At 45.3% G+C, this 20,127-nt stretch overlaps 1 protein-coding gene across 3 annotated transcripts in view; it reads left to right on the top strand.

Moving 5' to 3' along the window:
- The window catches only part of VPS35L (VPS35 endosomal protein sorting factor like), a 147,605-nt gene that overhangs the window by 28,533 nt on the left and 98,945 nt on the right, over positions 1–20,127 (top strand). For all 3 annotated transcript variants that reach the window (XM_021931799.2, XM_021931798.2, XM_021931797.2), the window contains exons 8-9: positions 6,418–6,502; positions 16,094–16,153. In XM_021931799.2, coding sequence (XP_021787491.1) covers positions 6,418–6,502; positions 16,094–16,153 — 145 coding nt within the window. The remainder of the gene's footprint in view (positions 1–6,417; positions 6,503–16,093; positions 16,154–20,127) is intronic.

Here is a 20,127-nt window from a genome sequence, read left to right as displayed (position 1 = left end):
TTACCTTTCCCAGCCTCTGCCTCTAGTCATCGCTGTTCTACTCTCTACTTCTATGAACTCAACTTTCATGGCTCCCACGTGTGAGTGAGGACATGCAGTATTTATCTTTCTGTGCCTGTTTCACTTAACTTGATGGTTTCCAGGCTCCTTCGTGTTGCTGTGAATTACAGAGTTTCATTTTTTTATGGCCAAATAATATTCCTGTGTGTGTACCACGTTTTCTTTATCCATTCATCCATTTATGTACATGTAGATTGATTTCATATCTTAGCTATTGTGAATAGCGCTGCAATAAACATGGTACTGCTGATAATTTCTTTGATATACTGATTTCTTTTTCTTTAGATGATAACCTAGTTGTGGGATTGCTACATCATATGGTAGTTCTATTTTTAGTTTTTTGAGAAATTTCCATACTGTTTTCTAGAATCGTTACACTAATTTACATTTCCACCCACAGTGTATTTCCTCCCTTTTCGGCTGGGCGCGGTGGCTCACGCCTGTAATCCCAGCACTTTGGGAGGCTGAGGCGGGTGGATCACCTGAGGTCAGGAGTTCGAGACCAGCCTCGCCAACATAGTGAAACTCTACTAGGAATACAAAAATTAGCCGGGCATGGTGACAGGTGCCTGTACTCCCAGCTACTTGGGAGGCTGAGGCAGGAGAATCACTTGAACCCAGGAGGCGGAGGTTGCAGTGAGCCAAGATTGCACCATTGCACTCCAGCATGGGTGACAAGAGCAAAACTGTGTCTCAAAAAAAAAAAAAGAGTTTTCTCTGTATTCTCATCTGCATTTTTTTTTTTAAGAGATGAGGTTGCCCAGGCTGGAGTGCAGTGGCTGTTCACAGGCATGATCACAGTACATTACAGCCTAGAAATCCCAGACTCAAGTGATCCTCCCACCTCAGCCTCCCAAGTAGCTGGGACCATAGGCACATACCACCATGCCCAGCCTATTTTTGTCTTTTTGATAGTAGCCATTTTCATGTGGTTTTCATTTGATGATTCCCCTGATGATGAGTGATGCTGAGCATATTTTCACATACTTCTTGACTGATTTGTGTATCATCTTTTGAGAAATCTCTCTTCAGCAATTTTGTCCATTTTTTAATTGTATTATTTTCTTGAGCATAATATGCTTGAGGTTCATCCACATCGTATTACGTGTGGGTACTTTGTTCCTTTTCACTACTGAATCGTATTCCAATGTGTGGTTATCTTTACAAGTTGATGGGCATTTGGGTTGTTCCCACTCTCTGGCTGTTATGAATAATGCTGCTGTATGCATTTGCATACCATTATTTGTGTGGACTTACGTTTTTATTACTCTTAGGTAAAATTTTAGGAATGGAATTGCTGGGTCATATGGTATGTTAGGATTAACTTGTTGAGAAACTGCCAAACTATTTTCCAAATGGCTGCACCATTTATCTGAGGAGAGAGAGAGAGAATAGAGAATAGAGAGAGAGAGAGAGAAAACAGGGAGGTGACACAGGTTTTTCAAACAACCAGATCTCACGAGAACTGTATCATAGGAACAGCAAGGGGGAGGTCTACCCTCATGGTTCAGTTACCTCCCACCAGGCCTCTCCTCCAATACTGGGGATTACAATTCGACATGAGATTTGGGTGGGGACACAGAGCCGAACCATATTGACTGTCTTTTTCTCTACTGAGATCTTGGCACTTTTGTTAAAAATCAGTTGACCAAGGCCAGGCATGGTGGCTCATGCCTGTAATCTCAGCACTTTGGGAGGCCGAGGTGGGTGGATCACCTGAGGTCAGGAGTTCAAGACCAGCCTAACCAACATGGAGAAACCCCATCTCTACTAAAAATACAGAATTAGCTGGGTGCAGTGGCGCATGCCTGTAATCCCAGCTACTTGGGAGGCTTTGGCAGGAGAATCACTTGAACCCGGGAGGCGGAGGTTGCGGTGAGCTGAGATCGTGCCGTGCCATTGCACTCCAGCCTAGGAAACAAGAGCGAAACTCCATCTCAAAAAAAAAAAAAAAAAAAAAAAAATTTACCACTGTTGGCAAACTCAGACTACTTAAAAAACAAAAAAACAAAAATCAATCAACCATAAATGTAAGGGTTTATTTCTGGACTCCCACTGTCATTCTACTGATCCATTAGTCAATCATTATGCCAGTTCCACATTGTGAGACACAGTCTTGCTCTGTCACCCAGGCTGGAGTGCAGTGGTGTGATCTTTGCTTGGTCCAACGTCCGCCTCCCAGGTTCAAGCAATTCTCATGACTTAGCCTCCCCAGTAGCTGAGATTATAGGTGCACGCCACTGCACCTGGCTAATTTTTGTATTTCTAGTAGAAGTGGGGTTTCACCATGTTGGCCAGGCTGGTCTCGAATTCCTGACTTCAAGTGATCTGCCCACCTTGGCCTTCCAAAGTGCTGAGATTAAAGGCATGAGTCACTGCGCCTGGCCAATTCCACATTGTTTTGATGACTATGGCATTATAGCAAGTTTGAAACTGGGTAATATAAGTCTTTTTTTTTTTTTTTTTTTGAGACAGAGTCTTGCTCTGTTGTCCAGGCTGGAGTGCAGTGGCACCATCTTGGCTTAGCTCACTGAAACCTTCACCTCCCAGATTTGAGCGATTCTCCTGCCTCAGCCTCCCGAGTAGCTGGGATTACAGGTGCCTGCCACCATGCCCAGCTGATTTTTGTATTTTTAGTAGAGATGGGGTTTCACCACATTGGCCAGGCTGGTCTCTATTCAAACTCCTGACCTCAGGTGATCCACCCAGTTTGGCCCCCTAAAGTGCTGGGATTACAGGCATGAGCCACGTACCTGGCCTGGGTTAGATAAGTCTTTTAACTTTCTTCTTCTTCTTCTTCTTTTAATTATTTTCACTGTTCTGGGCCCTTTGCATTTCTGTATGAATTTTAGATCAGCTTGTCAATTTTTACAAAAAAAAAAAAAAAAAACCTTTTGGGATTCTGACAGGGATTGCATTGAGTATGAAGTCATCTTCTGATGCATAAATTTTGCCATCTGTTGATGAGCATCTGGCTCTTCTTTTTTCACTACATGGACGATGTCGCTGTGAGCACGCTCGGTCACGTCTGCTGGTGCCCATGTAAAGCTTTTCTCTAGATAAGAGCCTATACCTAAGAGTAGAACTGCTCTGTGCCTCTTCAGCTTTTCCAGATAATGCTAAGTTATTTTCCATAGTAGCTGTGCCAACATACACTTGTAGTAGCATGTGGGCGTGTGAGAGTCTATGCGATTCAACATTCTACCACCATTTGGGATGAGCAGATTTTCTATTTTAATTTTTCCAGTCGTATTTTCTTGTGGTTTTAATCTGCAGTTCCTCGATTACTAATAAAAATGAGCATCTTTTCACATATTTATAGGCCATGGGGGTTTCCTTTTTTGTAAAATGCCCTTTGCTGATTTCTTTTGCCCATTTTTCCATTTTGTTACCTGTGTTTTTCATACTGAGTTTTGGGATTTTTAAAATGTATTCTGGATAGTAATGGTCTACTTCTTTCCTTCCTACTCAGGTCATCTTTGAATGTATGCATTTGTTCTGGCTATTCAAATTTTTTTAACCTTTTTTTTTTTTGAGACAGGTTCTTGCTCTGTCTTCCAGGCTAGAGTGTAGTAGGGCGGTCTCAGCTCACTGCAACCTCTGCTTCCCTCACATCAAGTGATTCTCCCACCTTAGCCTCCTGAGTAGTTAGGGCTACAGGCACACACCACCATGCCTGGATAATTTTTGTATTTTTTCTAGAAACTGGGGTCTCACTACATTGCCCAGGCTGGTCTCAAACTCCTGGGCTCAGGCGATCTTCCTGCCTCAGCCTCCCAAAGTGCTGGGATTAGTGGTGTGAGCCACCACGCCCAGCTGGGATTTGTATTGTTAACACATACCTGGGTTACCTGATTCTTATCAGACAAGTTTAGGAAGCGGCACCAAAGCTTTAAAAACTGTGGCATCTTCAAAACAGTAATTTAAAAAGTAACTTCAATGTATAAGATCATTATAGCTTTAACTTTGGATTAAAAACAAAATCTTGTTCCTGTTGTCCTTTATAAAATATATGTTCTATGAAACCAGCTTGGGAGAAAATCAATGCACAGATGTTTGGAAAGCCCCAGCTGTGTTTAATTTGAAATCCTCTGTTTAAATTCTCTCTCTCTCACCTCACCAGTGGGCGGTAACTCATCGCTGAGAGACGGTGCAAGCCCAGCTCTTGGTAGAACTCAGAGATGTCACATCCCTAGGAACCGAGAACTGTGTATTGTAAACAGTCTCTAAGATTTGGAGTTGTTAGCTTCTTCCAGCCTTGAAATCTCATGGGGCAGTTGTTTAAGTTGGAACTCTCACAAAGGGCATAAGAAAATCGCAGAGCGAGGTGTCAGGAAATGGAATTCCTCATACATCCAATTGCCACGTTTGGTGTCAGCACTATTGCTTTTACAGCTTACATTCCCCCCCACCCCCAAATAACATCTGGGCTGTAAGAGGATGTTTCGCAAATCAGACACATTGTTTACTTTTAAGCCTGCAATGCTATGGAGAAACTTGGTGACTCTAACAATTTAGATGTTGGGTAACAACACCAAACTGAAAACACATGTCAACCTATCTCTTGACATGGTGAACGTTCTCACCATTCTCTGCATATTGGAATTGCATATTAAATAATCCTTTCTAAATGTCTGAACATCTTTTTTTTATAATTTTTAAATGACATTTTTCTTTCTGAGGGTCAACCATTGGGGTGATGAAGTGTAGCAGTTATTTAATTCCTTATGCTGACTTTTGTATGTGTAAAGACTTCAGGGCATGGCATTAAATTTAGTTCTAGAAAGAGCTTTTCTGTTTCTGATGATAAAAGATAACTTAATCTAAGGTGTTTGGGGCCACATTGTGTGACTGCGGTCTTCCATGAAGAGTCCTGAACACTAAATAGCAGATGAGTACTCAGAAAAACAGTTCTGAACGTGTTGGCTGAGTGCAGTGGCTCACCACCTGTATTTCCAGCACTTTGGGAGGCTGAGGTGGAAGGATTGCTTGAGGGCAAGAGTTCAAGACCAGCCTAAGCAACATAGTGGGAACCTGCCTCTACATAAAATTAAAGAAAAAAAAATTAGCCAGCTATGGCGGTACATACCTATAGTCCCAGCTACTCAGGAGGCTGAGGCGGGAGGATTGCTTGAACCCAGGAGTTCATTGTTGCAGTGAGCTATGATTGCACCAGTGCACTCCAACCTGAGTGACAGAGCAAGACCTTATCTCTAATAAAAGAATAATAAAATTTTAAAAAATTAAATAAAGAGCATGGCTGTGACCCTTTGGCATGAATGAGAATGTCGAATTCAGCAATTCCCTGCAAAGCCGACATGTTCTCAGCATTGAAGGTCATATTTCCAGAGTAGCATGTATTCATTGAAGCTTATGTTCCTTTTAGGGGGGAATTTGGGACTGAGTATAAATAATCAGTGTGAGTTTATGAAGCCTTGGGGATTTACTTATGGGGTCGTTTCTTAGAAAAGAATGTTGGCCGGGCGCGATGGCTCATGCCTGTAATCCCAGCACTTTGGGAGGCCGAGGCGGGCAGATCACGAGGTCAGGAGATCAAGACCATCCTGGCTAACACTGTGAAACCCCGTCTCTACTAAAAAATACAAAAAATTAGCCGGGCGAGGTGGCGGGCGCCTGTAGTCCCAGCTACTCGGGAGGCTGAGGCAGGAGAATGGCGTGAACCTGGGAGGCGGAGCTTGCAATGAGCCGAGATCACACCATTGCACTCCAGCCTGGGCGACAGAGCGAGACTCCATCTCAAAAAAAAAAAAAAAGAATGTTTAAGGATGCTGATCACCCTGAAATAAACAGAAGAAGCCAGTCTGCAAAGCAGTTGAACAAAGATGGGGCCACAGATGAGGACTGTGATGAGAGAGATGTCATTCACTTCTCTCAGTGATTTTGAGTGTTTCCTGGTTACCAGTATACAAGCAGGATCCTTTTGGATAAGGCTTTCCTGAAGAAGGTGATATTGTATTTCCTTAAGAGGCTGTGTTACGGGCCGGGTGTGGTGGCTCACGCCTGTAATCCCAGAACTTTGGGAGGCTAAGGTGGGAGGATCACTTGAGGTTGGGAGTTTAAGGCCAGCCTGGGCAACATAGCAAGACCCCATCTCTACAAAAAAAGAAAAAAAGGGAAGGAAAAGAAAAAGAGGTTCTGTTGTGAGCAGAGTCTGGCTCTCTTTGTCAAAAGCACTGAGGTTTAGCTTGTCATTCGTTGCTCAGTGCCTAGCACAGGCCTTGGCACATAGTAAGTATCTCAACTTGTTTATAGAAACCATTAATTTTTCAGGTCTGGAGTGTCCTACCCATACCAGATATGCCAGAGTGAATTTTCTCTCTTTTTCTCTTTTTTTAGTGTTCAAAGCTTCTTTCAGACACCAGTGTTATTCAGTTCTACCCAAGTAAATTTGTCCTTATCACCGACATACTTGATACATTTGGTAAGTACCTGTCATATGCATCTTAGATCTAGGAAATATGTTCGTTTTGTCAAGAACTGGGTGGTAGAGTTACTGTAAATTAGGTTCTGCCGTGGTTTAAGTTATTAAGTAAGTCATGAGAGAGATCAAACCATCCCCCCCCCCACCCATTAATAAGGGTGCTATTTTTGAAACATTCTAAAAGTTTATTTTTTCTACTTTTTTTTTGAGTCAGGGTCTTGTTCTGTCATCCAGACTGGAGGGCAGTGGCACAGTTATAGCTCACTGCAGCCTCAAACTCCTGGGCTCAAGCCATCTTCCTGCCTCAGCCTCCTGAGTAGCTGGGACTACAGGCTCATGCCACCATGCCTAGCTAAGTTTTTTTTTTGGTAGAGACAGAGTCTCGTAGTATTGCCCAGGCTGGTCTCAAACTCCTACCTCAAGTGATCCTCCTGCTTTGGCCTCCCAAAGTGCTGGAATTACAGGCATGAGCCACCATGTCTGGCCTGTTTTTCCTAATCTTCTGAGAGACTAGTAAAGTGAATGAGTGAAGCAGGGCAGGCTGGGGGCACTAAGCAGCATGGGTCCCTTGCCGTCTCACAGGCACCTGAAACTGTACTTGGCATCTGTTCCCAGCCCTTTCCCTTTTCCCACTGAGTTTCTGTCTCCAGGAGTGGCACCATCATGTACCCAGTTGCCTAAGCTGGGAATCTGAGCATCTTTCCCCACATGCCCATGTCCAGTCACCAAATTCTTCGGTTCAGCCTCCTAAAGCTCTCCCCAGCATGTCCATTTTTTTCTTTCTTCACTGTTAAATTTTTTTTTTTTTCTTTTTGGAGATAAAGTTTCTGTCACTCAGGCTAGAGTACAATGATGTGATGTCGGCTCACTGCAACCTCTGCCTCCCGTGTTCAAGCGATTTTCCTGCCTCAGCCTCACCAATAGCTGGGATTACAGGCGCACGCCACCACACCTGGTTAGTTTTTGTATTTTTTTTTGTATTTTTAGTAGAGATGGGATTTCACCATGTTGGCTAGGCTGGTCTCAAAACTCCTGACCTCAAGTGATCTGCCCGCCTCGGCCTCCCTAAGTGCTAGGATGACAGGCCTGAGCCACTGTGCCCAGCCTCACTGTTAAAATTTTAATCCTAGCCACAGCCCTCTCCCACCTGGATAACTTCCTGCATCACTGTGGCTGCCCCTAGTCCCACACACCACCTCACAGGTAGAGTGACCTTTTGGAGCCAGGCAGAAAGGTTTAGACTGCAGAGAATAACCTGGAGGAGCAGGAGGCCCCTGTGCTGCTTGGCAGTGGTTGGTTAGGCCAGAGCATCGTGCCATTAGCAGTTTGCTCAGACCATGTAGTCCTCTAAGCTTTATATGATGTGCCCCACAGCGAGGCATCCCACCAGAACTAGGAAATAAGGGCGCTTTCTGAGAGCTGAACACGTAGAAGATCAGAACAGAGACATTCACTGTTTTACAGGGACCAATGGGCTCCCAACCCAGCAAATCTTATCCGTAACCCATTGAAAGGTATAATGTGTCAGAAAGCAAACTGTAAATCTGAGAGACTCATTCATTTCTGTGCATCCCAGTCCTGTCCAAGAGACCGGAGGCCGGAGTGCACTAGCTAAGACAAGTGACAAGAAAGCTAACTAACCTTGGAAAAGGGGGTATTTATTGGCTTAAGCTGAAAATTCCAGGGGTAGTTCTGGCTTCAGGTGCAGCTGGATCCAGGAACCCAAACAGTGTCATTAAGACCTTGCCCTTGGGCCGGGCATGGTGGCTCACACTTGTAATCCCAACACTTTGGGAGGTAGAGGTGGGTGGATCATCTGCAGTCAGGAGTTCAAGACCAGCCTGGCCAACATGGCGAAACCCCGTCTCTACTAAAAACACAAAAATTAGCTGGGTGTTGTGGTGCGCACCTGTAGTCCCAGCTGCTCGGAAGGCTGAGGCAGGAGGATCGTTTGAACCCAGGAGGTGGAGATTGCAGTGGGCCAAGATCACACCACTGCACTCCAGCCTGGGTGACAGGACGAGACTCTGTCTCCAAAAAGAAAAGAAAAGAAAAAAAAAAGACCTTGCCCTTGGGTTGGGTGCATTCTCGAGTGTCACAAGGTGTCCTCAGCTTCCACTAGCTTTACTGCTGGTGGTCCCAGGGCATGGAAAGAGCTGCTTTCTCCAAGCATTCCCACAGAAGTTTCAGAATCCCATCTCATTGGCCTGGGTTGGTTCACATGTCCGTCCCTGAGCCAGTTGTGGTATCTGGGGGATGAAATGCACTGATTATCCAGGCCTGGTCACCCCAGAACTAAAAGAGTGATACAGTTAGCGGAAGAAAGGGGAGTGGATGCTACCTGGGCAAAAAGAAGAGATGTCCCAGCTGACAGATGAGGCCTGATGGATTCAGATGGTCCGGAGAGGTGGTATCAGGCTCTCTGCAGGCCACTAGGGAGGTGTCAGCAAATGGAAGGGCCAAAAATCCTTGCCTTGGCTAGGCACGGTGGCTAATGCCTGTAATCCTACCACTTCGGGAGGCTGAGGCAGTTGGATCACTTCAGGTCAGGAATTTGAGCCCAGATTGGCTAACATGGTGAAACCCCATCTCTACTAAAAATATAAAAATTAGCTGGGTGTGGTGGCGGCCATCTGTAATCCCAGCTACTCAGGAGGCTGAGGCAGGAGAATTGCTTGAACCCAGGAGGCAGAAGTTGCAGTGGCTGAGATCGCGCCACTGCACTCCAGTCTGTGCCACAGAGCTGAGATTTCGTCTCAAAAAAAAAGAAAGAAAGAAAAGAAAAAAATCCTCGCCTTTGTGGTGCTTATGTTTCCAAAAAAGAGAATTTACGAAACAATTAAGTCAACCCAATTGTATGTTAGACAATGATCCATGCTATGGAGAAAACCAAACAGAGTGGGGTGAGGAGGTGAAGAGGAATGGAGGGAATTAGGTGAGGGGGTAGGGGTGCAATTTTAAGTAAGGTGCTCAGTGGAGACCTCGTTGAGAGGTTACCTGAGCAGGTGCTTGAAGGCGGTGAGAGGTGAGCCCTATGGGTCTATGGGGCGGAGGCCAGGGGCAGAAGAGGCCAAGGAATAGCTTGTGCAAAGATCCTGGGGTGGGAGCATTGGAAGCATCAGGTTGGCCTGAGAACCAAGGAGGCCGAGAGGGAGGCGATGGGATGAGCCCGGGAGAGGGGCAGAAGCTGACATGGTCAGAGACCATAGTGGCTTTGGGGGCCGCTGGAAGGACTTGGGCCTTGACTATGACTCTGAGGGCAGGAGGGGCCACCAGAAGGTGTTGAGCAGAGGAGGGAGGTGATCCCATGTGGGATTTAACAGGCTCTGTGTTGAGACTAGACTGTAGGGCAGAGGTGGAGCCCGGAACCTGTGGCAGCACTTCCGGTGAGAGGCAGGGATTGGCATGGCCCCAGGAAGGCAGTAGGGATGGCGAAGAGAGACCCAGGATGGTTAAGGGCTTTAGGTTCTGAGAATAGATGTCACATCATACACTGCTGGTCCTTGACGTGTCCCTGCACACGGCTTACCTTCAGGGAGTGAGGCCGTCATTGGTGGGGAGAGGCTGGTGGCTGTGTCTGGCTCCCCTGGCAGTCTCATTTCTCCTGTGAATCAACCTCTTGGCCTTCTGGTTCCCTCGCCAGCCTCTCCTAAATTTCTTTTGTGTGAGTCAGCTTTCCTGAGCAAGATTAGCTCCGAGACACTGATTAGCTCTATCCTGCAAGCCTGGCCAGACCCAGACAGCTCACTCACCTTGCAAGAACTCTGGGCAGCCACTCTGCCAGCTCCTGCCAGCAGCGCCCCAGCGCCGTCCTGGACTCGCCAGGCTGTAGTGCAGATGCTGCCGTCCTTTTTGTGTCCCAGAAAATAGCTGGGCTGGGAGTTGGGAACAGCAGTGGTAAATCTTCAACAGATGATGACCTTGGGCAGACTGTTAGGTGCTTTATGGATATTAAGTCCTGGCCGGGCACAGTGGCTCACGCCTGCAATCCCAGCACTTTGAGAGGCCGAGGTGGGTGGATCACAAGGTCAGGAGTTCAAGACCAGCCTGGGCAATATGGTGAAACCCCGTCTCTACTAAAAATACAAAAATTAGCCAGGCGTGGTGGTGGAGAAGGAAAGTAGCTTCCCCGGGGTCACCGTCATAGTGAATTGCAGAGCTGAGTCTCAACTCGCTGTCTGTAGTCAGAGCACTTACTTTATTTCTCTTTATACATTGCTCATGGGGGAATGCATATACCTTTTTTTTTTTTTTTTTTTGAGACAGAGTCTCACTTCATTGCCCAGGCCACAGTGCAGTGGTGTGATCATGGCACACTGCAGCCTTGATCTCCTTGACTCAAAGGATCCTCTTGTCTCAGTCTCCCAAGTAACTGGGACCACAGGTGTGTTCCACCATGCCCAGCTTTTTTTTTTTTTTTTTTTTTTTTAAGCAATGAGATCTCACTATGTGGCCCAGGCTGGTCTCAAACTCCTGGAGTGAAGCCATCTTCCCACCTTGGCCTCCCAAAGTACTGGGATTATAGGCATGAGTCACTGCGCCTGGCCTAAATGCATATACATTTAACCCAACAGTTTCACCTCTGGGAATCTATCCCACCTGTAATAGCAAACTATAAGAAGCAACTCAAGTGGCCATCAATAGGAGCTGGCTCAATAAATTATGGTGTGTCTGTATAGTGGAGTATTAGTGGCTCTATGAAATGAAAAGGCTGGGCATGGTGGCTTACACCTGTAATCCAGCACTTTGGGAGGCCAAGGCTGGCAGATCACTTTGAGCTTAGGAATTCAAGATCAGTCTGGGCAACATGGTGAAACCCGTCTTTACTAAAAATACAAAAATTAGCTGTGTGAGGTGGTACACGCCTGTAATGCCAGCTACTCAGAAGGCTTAGGTGGGGGAATTGCTTGAACCCAGGAGGCAGAGGTTGCAGTGAACTGAGATCAAGCCACCGCACTCCGTTCTGGGTGATAAAGTGAGACTCTGTCTCAGAAAAACAAACAAACAACAACAACAAAAACAAAGAAAAGAAGGGAAGGAAAGGGCCAGGCATGGTGGCTCACACCTGTAATCCTATAATCCCAGCACTTTGTGAGGCTGAGGCAGGAGGATAACTTGAGTCCAGGAGTTCAAGACCATCCTGGGCAACATAGCAAAACCCCATCTCTACAAAACATTTTTAAAAAATAGCTAAGTGTGGTGGTACAGACCTATAGTCCCAGCTACTCAGGAGGCTGAGGCAGGCAGATTCCTTGAGCCTAAGAAGTTTGAGACTGCAGTGAGCTATGATGCACCCTAGCAGAAGTAAGACTGTGTCTCGAAAAGAAGAAAAAAAAAAGAAAAAAGAAAGGAGGAAAATGTAGAATACATGGTGGTATTCACTTGTGTCTCCCTAAGGAGACATTAAAAGGATACCCAAGAAACCGATAGAAGTGGTTTCTCTCAGAGGGTGCGCGGGGCAGTGAGGCGGATGGGATGGGCCAGGACAGAAACTGCACTTGGTACCTTCTGCAGCCTTTTTGAATTTTGAACCATGGGAATGTTTTACCTATTCAAAACCAAACATTCACACAAAGTAGCTGCTTTCAGCACTGCCCCAGGTCCCCGTCCTTCCTCTCCACTTCAGAATGGTGTTCCCAGGGTACTGTTGTTTAAGTCTATTGTGAATAATATTCCTCAGGACTGTTGAGGCAGCCTGCATGGACAGGTCCTCAAAGAGTCTTTGTTAAGGTTTGGGGCTAATGAGTGTATGCTTTATAAAAAAAAGAGTGAAACCGTGACTTGCTTGGTGGAAATGTGGAGTGCTGAGCTCCATTTTTCTGCACATGGTCATTACTCTGCTCTAAAAGAAGATGCTTGACAGTACAGGGACAGGTGTTTCATGGTTGTTGACATTGTTGACAAGAGGGTCAGAGCATCTTGCTGTGCCAGAGATGCAGACTAGGGCCCCAGCATCCACAGAGACTGGCATGCACAGGGGGAAGACGTGTGCCTGGTTTCTGTTGGGATTTCACTAGAGGCATTGAATATAGAGGTCGGCTTCTGGCTTCAATGCCTGTGTCTCCTCTTTCAGTTTCTCCGCCTGTAGAATGGGGCTATCATAGACCCTGCCTCCAAGGGTTTCTGGAGAAGATTAAATGAGAGGATTCATAGGAAGTATAATGTCTTTCCTCTTCTAAGAGTTTGCTGGCAGGATTAGAGTCAATGACTTTGAATAGTGCTTGGCACAAAGTAAGTGCTCAGAAAATGCTAGCTGTTACCACTGTTATTATTTATCTATTTTAGTGTCTTTGATTTATAAGAAAGCAAATCAAGACAGGAAATAAATCTAGGATCAAGCGTTGTTTCTCAGAATAGTTGTCTTCTACCTCAACAATAGACAAATAGCTTTTTTCAGTAAAAATAATTTTGTAGTTAAAGGGTTCTTAAAATATGAAAGTGAGGCCCAGTACAGTGGCTTGCATCTGTAATCCCAGCACTTTGGGAAGCCAGGGCAGAAGGGTTGCTTGAGCCTGGGAGTTCGAGACCAGCCTGAGCAACATGGTGAGACCTTGTCTCTACGAAAAATTTAAAAGATAGCCAAGCATGGTGGTGCGTGCCTATGGTCCCAGCTACTCAGGAGGCAGAGGTGGGAGGATCCCCAGAGCCCAGGTAGTTGAGGCTGCAGTGAGCTGTGATTGCCCCACTGCACTACAGCCTGGGTGACAGAGCAAGACTCTGTCTCTAGAAAAAAGTAAAGTAAAAAAGAATGTGGAGATGAATTTAAAAAAAAAAAAAGAAAGCTAGTTTTAGAGGGATGGCAACTTTTGTGTAGGAAATAAAGGTGTTTTGTGCTGGGTTCATTCTGTGTGCCATGGGAGGTGAGAAGTTATGCAGCTGCGCATAACTGCTGTGTGATGGTCCAAGGTGATATTGCATGCATCCCTAATGCCAGGGTGCTGGGGTCATCCCAGGGGAGGCCTCTCTCTACACGAGGTGTGGCTGTAGGGAACCCATAGCCCCTGATAAGGAAAGCACGTTCTGCCAGGAGGAAAAAAGCAGGTGGCTTTGAGAACTGGGGTTTGTTCTCTAAGGTCTTCCAGGGTCTTCCAAATGGAGCCAGTGGTTTGGAGCAGTGCTTCTCATACTTGGCTGCACATTGAAATCACCTGGGGAGCTTTACAAACACCCACAAAGTCCCAGCTGCATCCAGACCATTTATATGAGGACTTGTGAGGATGGACACAGACATCCACAGATTTTCAAGAGTCCCAGGTGCTTGGAGTCTGCAGCCCAGTTGGAGAAGCACTGGCTCAGAGGGAAGAGGGAGGTTTGTTGCTGTTTCTGTAGATTCCAGAGGCAAGGCAAGTTTTAGCTCAGAGACCCACTGGTGTCTGCCTAAATAGGTGGTTCTCACACTTCAGCGTGTATAAGGATTTCCCAGCAAGGTTATTCAAAAATCCATATTCCTAGTCCTCATCCTCCAAAATACTTTTTTTTTTTTTTTTTTTGAGACAGTGTCTCACTCTGTTGCCCCAGGCTGGAGTACAGCGGCACAATCATAGCTTCTATCTCTGCCTCTCAAGTAGCTGGGACTACATGTGTGCACCACCACGCCTGGCTACAAAAATATTCTTTTCCAGTAGCTATAAGGTGGCCCTAGGAATCTGCATTTTCAACAAGTGCCATTAGAAAATTTTAATGTAGGTGGTCCAAGGCCAGGCGTGGTGACTCACACCTATAATCCCAGCACTTTGGGAGGCCAAGGCACACAGATCACTTGAGCCCAGGAGTTCGAGACCAGCTTGGGCTGGGAACATAGGGAAATCCCATGTCTACAGAAAAATAATTAGTCAAGCATGACAATGCATGCCTGTGGTCCCAGCTACATAGGAGGCTGAGGTGGGAGGATTGCTTGAGTCCAGGAGGTGGAGGCTGTATGTAGTGTGCTGTGATCACACCACTGCACTGCAGCCTAGTGACAGAATGAGACCCTGTCTGAATGAATGAATGAATGAATGAATGAATGTAGGTAGGTATTTAGGCAGGTGGTCCATACTAGGAGAAGCACCTGAGTGGTACCCCTTAGCTTGGCTGGCTTCCTTCACTTAACCCTAACACTGTGTCATCTCTTGATATCATTTGATCCCACATTCTTTGACCTGAAATGATCTTTGTATTTTCCTGTCTCTTTTTCCATGTATGGACAAGCTGTGTTGTTCTTTATTGCCCTGAATAAAGGGGCTATGAAAAAAAAAAAAAAAACAAAGAGAGAAATACTTTCACATTGAAGGTGACTTAGGAGAGCTTAGAAAATGAATAAGAACTGTAATTTTTTACCTCCACATATTGATAACATTTTCCAAAGTAACACTTTTGGTACCAGTTTAGGGGTCCAGGCTGCCCACCTGTTGTGTAGAGTTTTATCGGAACACAGCCACATGCATTTGTTTGCACATTGTGGCCGCTTTTGTGCTACGATGGCAAAGATGAGTCATCAAGAAAGCGACCTATGACCTGCAAAACCTCTAGTATGTTCATCCATCCAACAAGTATTGAGTACCCTCTGTGTGCCAGTCAGTGAACAAAACAAGCACAGATCTCTGCCTTTGTGGAACTTGAATTCTAGTTGAATCTCAAATTCTGATGCTTCTAGGGACCAGGCAGGTCACATAAAAGAGTGAAAAGCACACTGATGATGAGAGATGGTAGGGGGTGGTGGAGACTGTGGCAAACTGGTTAGTATATATGCCATTTCAAGGGGCAGCTACTAATTTGCTCTAGCTGTGTTATTCTATAGAGATATGGCCACATTTTTAGCATATTTTATGTGAAGAAGGAGAAAATATGGCATGTGAGTTCTCCCAAGTTGTAGAGTTTATTTTAGTTTTAGTTTTAGTTTTTGAGACTGGTCTTGCTCTCTCACCCAGGCGAGAGGGCAGTGGGTGATCATGGCTCACTGCAGCCTTGAACTCCTGGCCTCAAGCAATCTTCCCACCTCAGCCTCCCGAGTAGCTGAAACTACAGGCATGCGTTGCCATGCCTGGCTAATTTTTAAATTTTTTGTACATTCCCGGTCTCACAGTGTTGCCCAGGCTGCTCTTGAACTCCTGGGCTCAAGCAGTCCTCCTGTGTCGGCTTCCCAAAGTGCTAGGATTACAGGTGTGAGCCACTATGCCCAGCCTCTCCCAGTTTTTACCTGTTGGTAACCAATCCAAAAAATGTTAAAACACTTTGTGGGCTGTTGTGGTGTGGCCACGCATAACTGGTCACAGGCTGGATTCAGCCCACGGGCTGCCTGTTTTCACCTCTGGCCTAGCATGGAATGTGGACCATCGTTTGAGTGGATGGAGATACTTGAGACTCCTTTAGACTCCAAAGAGTAAAACTTTCACTTTCCTGCCTTTCAAAGAAAGTAAAAGTCTACTGGAAAAACTAAAAACAAAACAAAAGAAATGTGGCTGAAAATCTGTCCCACCAGGTGGCAGCATACCATCACAAGTTGAAGCCTGTCTGGGAGATGATCGCTCTGGGTCTCTAATTAACAAACATTTATTTACTGTTTGCTCCTGAAGAGTGTGATACTAACACCATCTGTCCTTTTCCTCCCAGGAAAGCTCGTGTACGAGCGCATCTTTTCCATGTGTGTGGATAACCGCAGTGTCTTACCAGGTAATGTCACAGCTGTTCCTGGAGTGTCATCCTGCCCTGGAGTCAGGACTAGAAGGCTTTTATTGAGTCAGGATTCATTGAAGCTTGGTAAAGGTTTTAATTTGGGGTGTGTTCAAGTAAAAGAAACACCTTTGAAGATTTCTGATCATCTCAGTCTTCTAAAAACATTAGAAGGTTTCTGAATGGCCTGTGTAGGAACTAAGGCAAGTAATTTGAATCTGCAGGAACGGAAAGGCATCACAGTTAGATTCAGCTGAACTTTCACATCAACATATTTTCCTCTGCTGCTTGACTTTAATATTTTTCCTATGTATCGTTCCCTCCTAAGAAGCAAATTGCTTGGGGGAAAAAAAAAAGCAAAAACGACTTTATGTATATTAAAGAACGATGTCAAATAGATCGATAGTAATTGATGCTTTGAATTCACAATCTATACCTAAATAATTTTGCATTAAATTAACTGTCAATCAAGTTTAAATTCCCTGGAGGTTATAATGGGACAAGTGGATGATGAATTTCTTTTGTCATATAAATGGTAAGAATGATGTGTCTGGCAATGTAGGACTCTCAGCCGCAGCATCCTTTGCGTTTATTCCTCTTTTTAACTTCCGAGCACGCCTATGAGAAAATGTTCTCATCTGTCCAAGCTAGAGTAACCAGCTTGCTCCACTGCTGCTCCACTTCCCTCTGCTCCTGCAGTGGGGCTTCCCAGGAGGTGAATAGAAAGTGTTTTTGACAGTAACCTGTAACCTGACCTGTATTCTTCCTTCTTTCCTCTTTCCTTTATTCCTCCCTCCCCTTCTCCTTCTTCTCTCTCTTCCTCTCCCTCCTCTCCCACCCTCTCCTTTTCTCTCTCCTTCTGTTCCTGTCTGTTCATCAATCAATCAATCTATCTTTATTTATTTTTTTTGAGATGGACTCTTGCTCTGTCACCCAGGCTGGAGTGCAGTGGCGCGATCTCGGCTCGCTGCAGCCTTCGCCTCCCGGATTCAAGCGATTCTCCTGCTTCACCCTCCTGAGTAGCTGGGACTACTGGTGCCTGCCACCATACCTGGCTAATTTTTGCATTTTTAGTAGAGACGGGGTTTTTACCATGTTGGCCAGGCTAGTCTCAAACTCCTGACCTCAAGTGATTCATCTGCCTTGGCCTCCCAAAGTGCTGGGATTATAGGCATGAGCAACTGTGCTTGGCCCTTTTTTATTTTTATTTTTTCTATTTAATATTTTTACTTTTCATCTTTGTAGACACAGGGTCTCCCTATATTGCCCAAGCAGCTCTCAAACTTCTGGGCCCAAGTGATCCTCCCACCTCAGCCTCCCAAAGTGCTGGGATTGTAGGCATGAGCCACTGTGCTTGGTCTGTCTTTTTAATACTGTTTAATGTGCACATTTGTCAGAAAGAAAGAGACAGAACTCTACAGGCTTTTAGCTCTCGAAGTGCTTTTAGGACCCATCTTGTTTCATCAGAGATGGGCAGACCCAGTATGGAAGGGTCTTGCCCAGAGCCCTGCCACCAGCTACTGAGAGCCTTGCTCTTCGCGCTGCACCTACGTTGTCCAGTACAGCAGCCACTGGCCACGTGTTGCTCTTGAGCACTTGAGGTGTGGCCAGTCCAAATTGAGATGTGACATAACTATTTTTTTTTTTTTTTTTTTTGAGATGGAGTCTGGCTCTGTTGCCCAGGCTGGAGTGCAGTGGCCGGATCTCAGCTCACTGCAAGCTCCGCCTCCCGGGTTTACGCCATTCTCCGGCCTCAGCCTCCCGAGCAGCTGGGACCACAGGCGCCCGCCATCTCGCCCGGCTAGTTTTTTTGTATTTTTTAGTAGAGACGGGGTTTCACCGTGTTTGCCAGGATGGTCTCGATCTCCTGACCTCATGATCCGCCCGTCTCGGCCTCCCAAAGTGCTGGGATTACAGGCTTGAGCCACCGCGCCCGGCCGTGACATAACTATTTAAAAAGACGCTGGATTTCAAAGACTCAGTACAAGTAAAAGATGGTAAAGTAGCTCACTATTAGTGTTTATGTTGACTACATGTTGAAATGGTATTCTGGATGAATCGGGTTAAAGTACATGATTAAAATTAATTTCCCCAGTTTTTCACCTTTTTAATGTGGCTCACGTGGTGTTTCTTTGGGATCCTCCAGGCCACTGCATCATACCTGTGATGATGTTTTTCAGCAGCTCCTCCCATGTTCTGGCCATCTCAGGGTTGGAGGCAGTGATCCGGGACAGGCAGGCAGAGGCCAGCCCAAGTGGAAAGGAAAGGCCTTCTCCGCTGGCTTGAGGATTTGGGAAATCTGAATTGTTTGCTTATTTATTTATTTATTTTTGAGAGAGAGTTTCGCTCTTGTCCCAGGCTGGAGGGCAATGACACAATCTTGGCTCACTGCAACCTCCGCCTCCTGGGTTCAAGTGATTCTCCTGCCTCAGCCTCCCAAGTAGCTGGGATTACAGGCGTGCACCACCACACCCAGCTAATTTTTGTATTTTTAGTAGAGATGGGGTTTTATCTTGTTGGCCAGGCTGGTCTTGAACTCCTGACCAGCTGATCTGCCCGCCTCGGTGATCTGCCCACCTCGGCCTCCCAAAGTGCTGGGATTACAGGCGTGAGCCACCACGCCCGGCCGAATCCATTTATTTAATTCACACTTGCCAGCACATAGCATGCTATATACCATTGGCAGCAAACTTGAGCCAACAGGTGGGAATGAATCAAAATAGATTTTTTTTTTTTGGCAATAACAGCGTTTAAAAAAAAAAGATTTTTGATACAGGCTCTAGTTCTTCCTATTGTTGTATACCCAACCTCTTAAAAATTTTCGTATTTACCTTCCTGGCCCCCAGGGACATTTGAGTTTGCCTCTACTGCAGTAATCTTCCTTTCTCCCAGTCTTCAGTGACTATACAAACAACATTTTAGGGCCAATTAAGGAAAAATTACTAATAACTAACTCCCTGCCTAAACTTAAAAGTTCAAAACAACAGATGAGTCCTTGTTTAGATATGTTAATTATAGCACTTTCATCACTAAAATTCTTCCCTCTCCAAATAGCTATTTTTGACCTTGAGCAAAGCAAATCATTTGTTTTTTTTTCTTTAAATGATATCATTGTTTGTTTTCCTTTTAGCTAAAATCTTCATCTGCTTGTGTTCGCTCCAGTTCCAAGAACCTGAAAAGAACAGTAGATTCTGTTTTTCGAAGTTGTTGGTGATCTGAGGAATGACTCTTAAGTATAATTATCATGAAAGCTTTAGAAATCTCCTGTGCAGAATTCTGCCCAAAGAGATTATGTGTGAAGAGAAGTTTGGTGGCATTTGTACTCATTCTTTCCATTTAAATCAAGTTCTGTTGGGTGAATTTCCTACTTGATCCCTTTGCCTTCGGGAGTTTTAACTAAGGTATAGCTCTTCGGGGTTGAGAAAGATACAGTGTCTTTTGGGTTCAGGAAAAGTACACACTACTAGATGTGGTCATTTTTTTCCCAACAGTTCTTAATCCAGCATATACATAGAGAGGCCACTGACTCTGAGAAGTCAAATCATTTTCTTTCCAGCTTGGGAGAAATAATTTGGGTTTATTGTATTATGGTTCCCATCATCATCTTCTCAGCACTCCCATCTTCAGTTTTCCCCTGTGGCTGATGTGGGCCACATTGGGATAAGCAGTGGCCTTAACTGACCTGGCCTTTCCAGCACATGCCAGCTAAGATGGTGCCAATCCCTATAACACTGTTACGTAAAGAGACCTCTGGGTAGAGACTTGGCAAATAAATGAAAGAACTAGACTCATTGGTCTCCTGCCTCCTCTTAAAATATCCACAGAAGTTCAGGTTTGAAAAAAAGCAGCACCATAAAAGAAAAATAAGTGGGAGCTAGAAAGAGAATCTCTGTTCTTTGTTATATTGAAGTGTCTTCTGAATTGATTTCCGGATTTTGAAGGAGTCCCCATGTAGCAGCCCATGTGCTAAAGTA

The sequence above is a fragment of the Papio anubis genome, chromosome 18, assembly GCF_008728515.1.
Source record: "Papio anubis isolate 15944 chromosome 18, Panubis1.0, whole genome shotgun sequence".
Lineage (NCBI taxonomy): Eukaryota > Metazoa > Chordata > Mammalia > Primates > Cercopithecidae > Papio > Papio anubis.
This window is presented reverse-complemented; position numbering and strand designations above follow the sequence as displayed.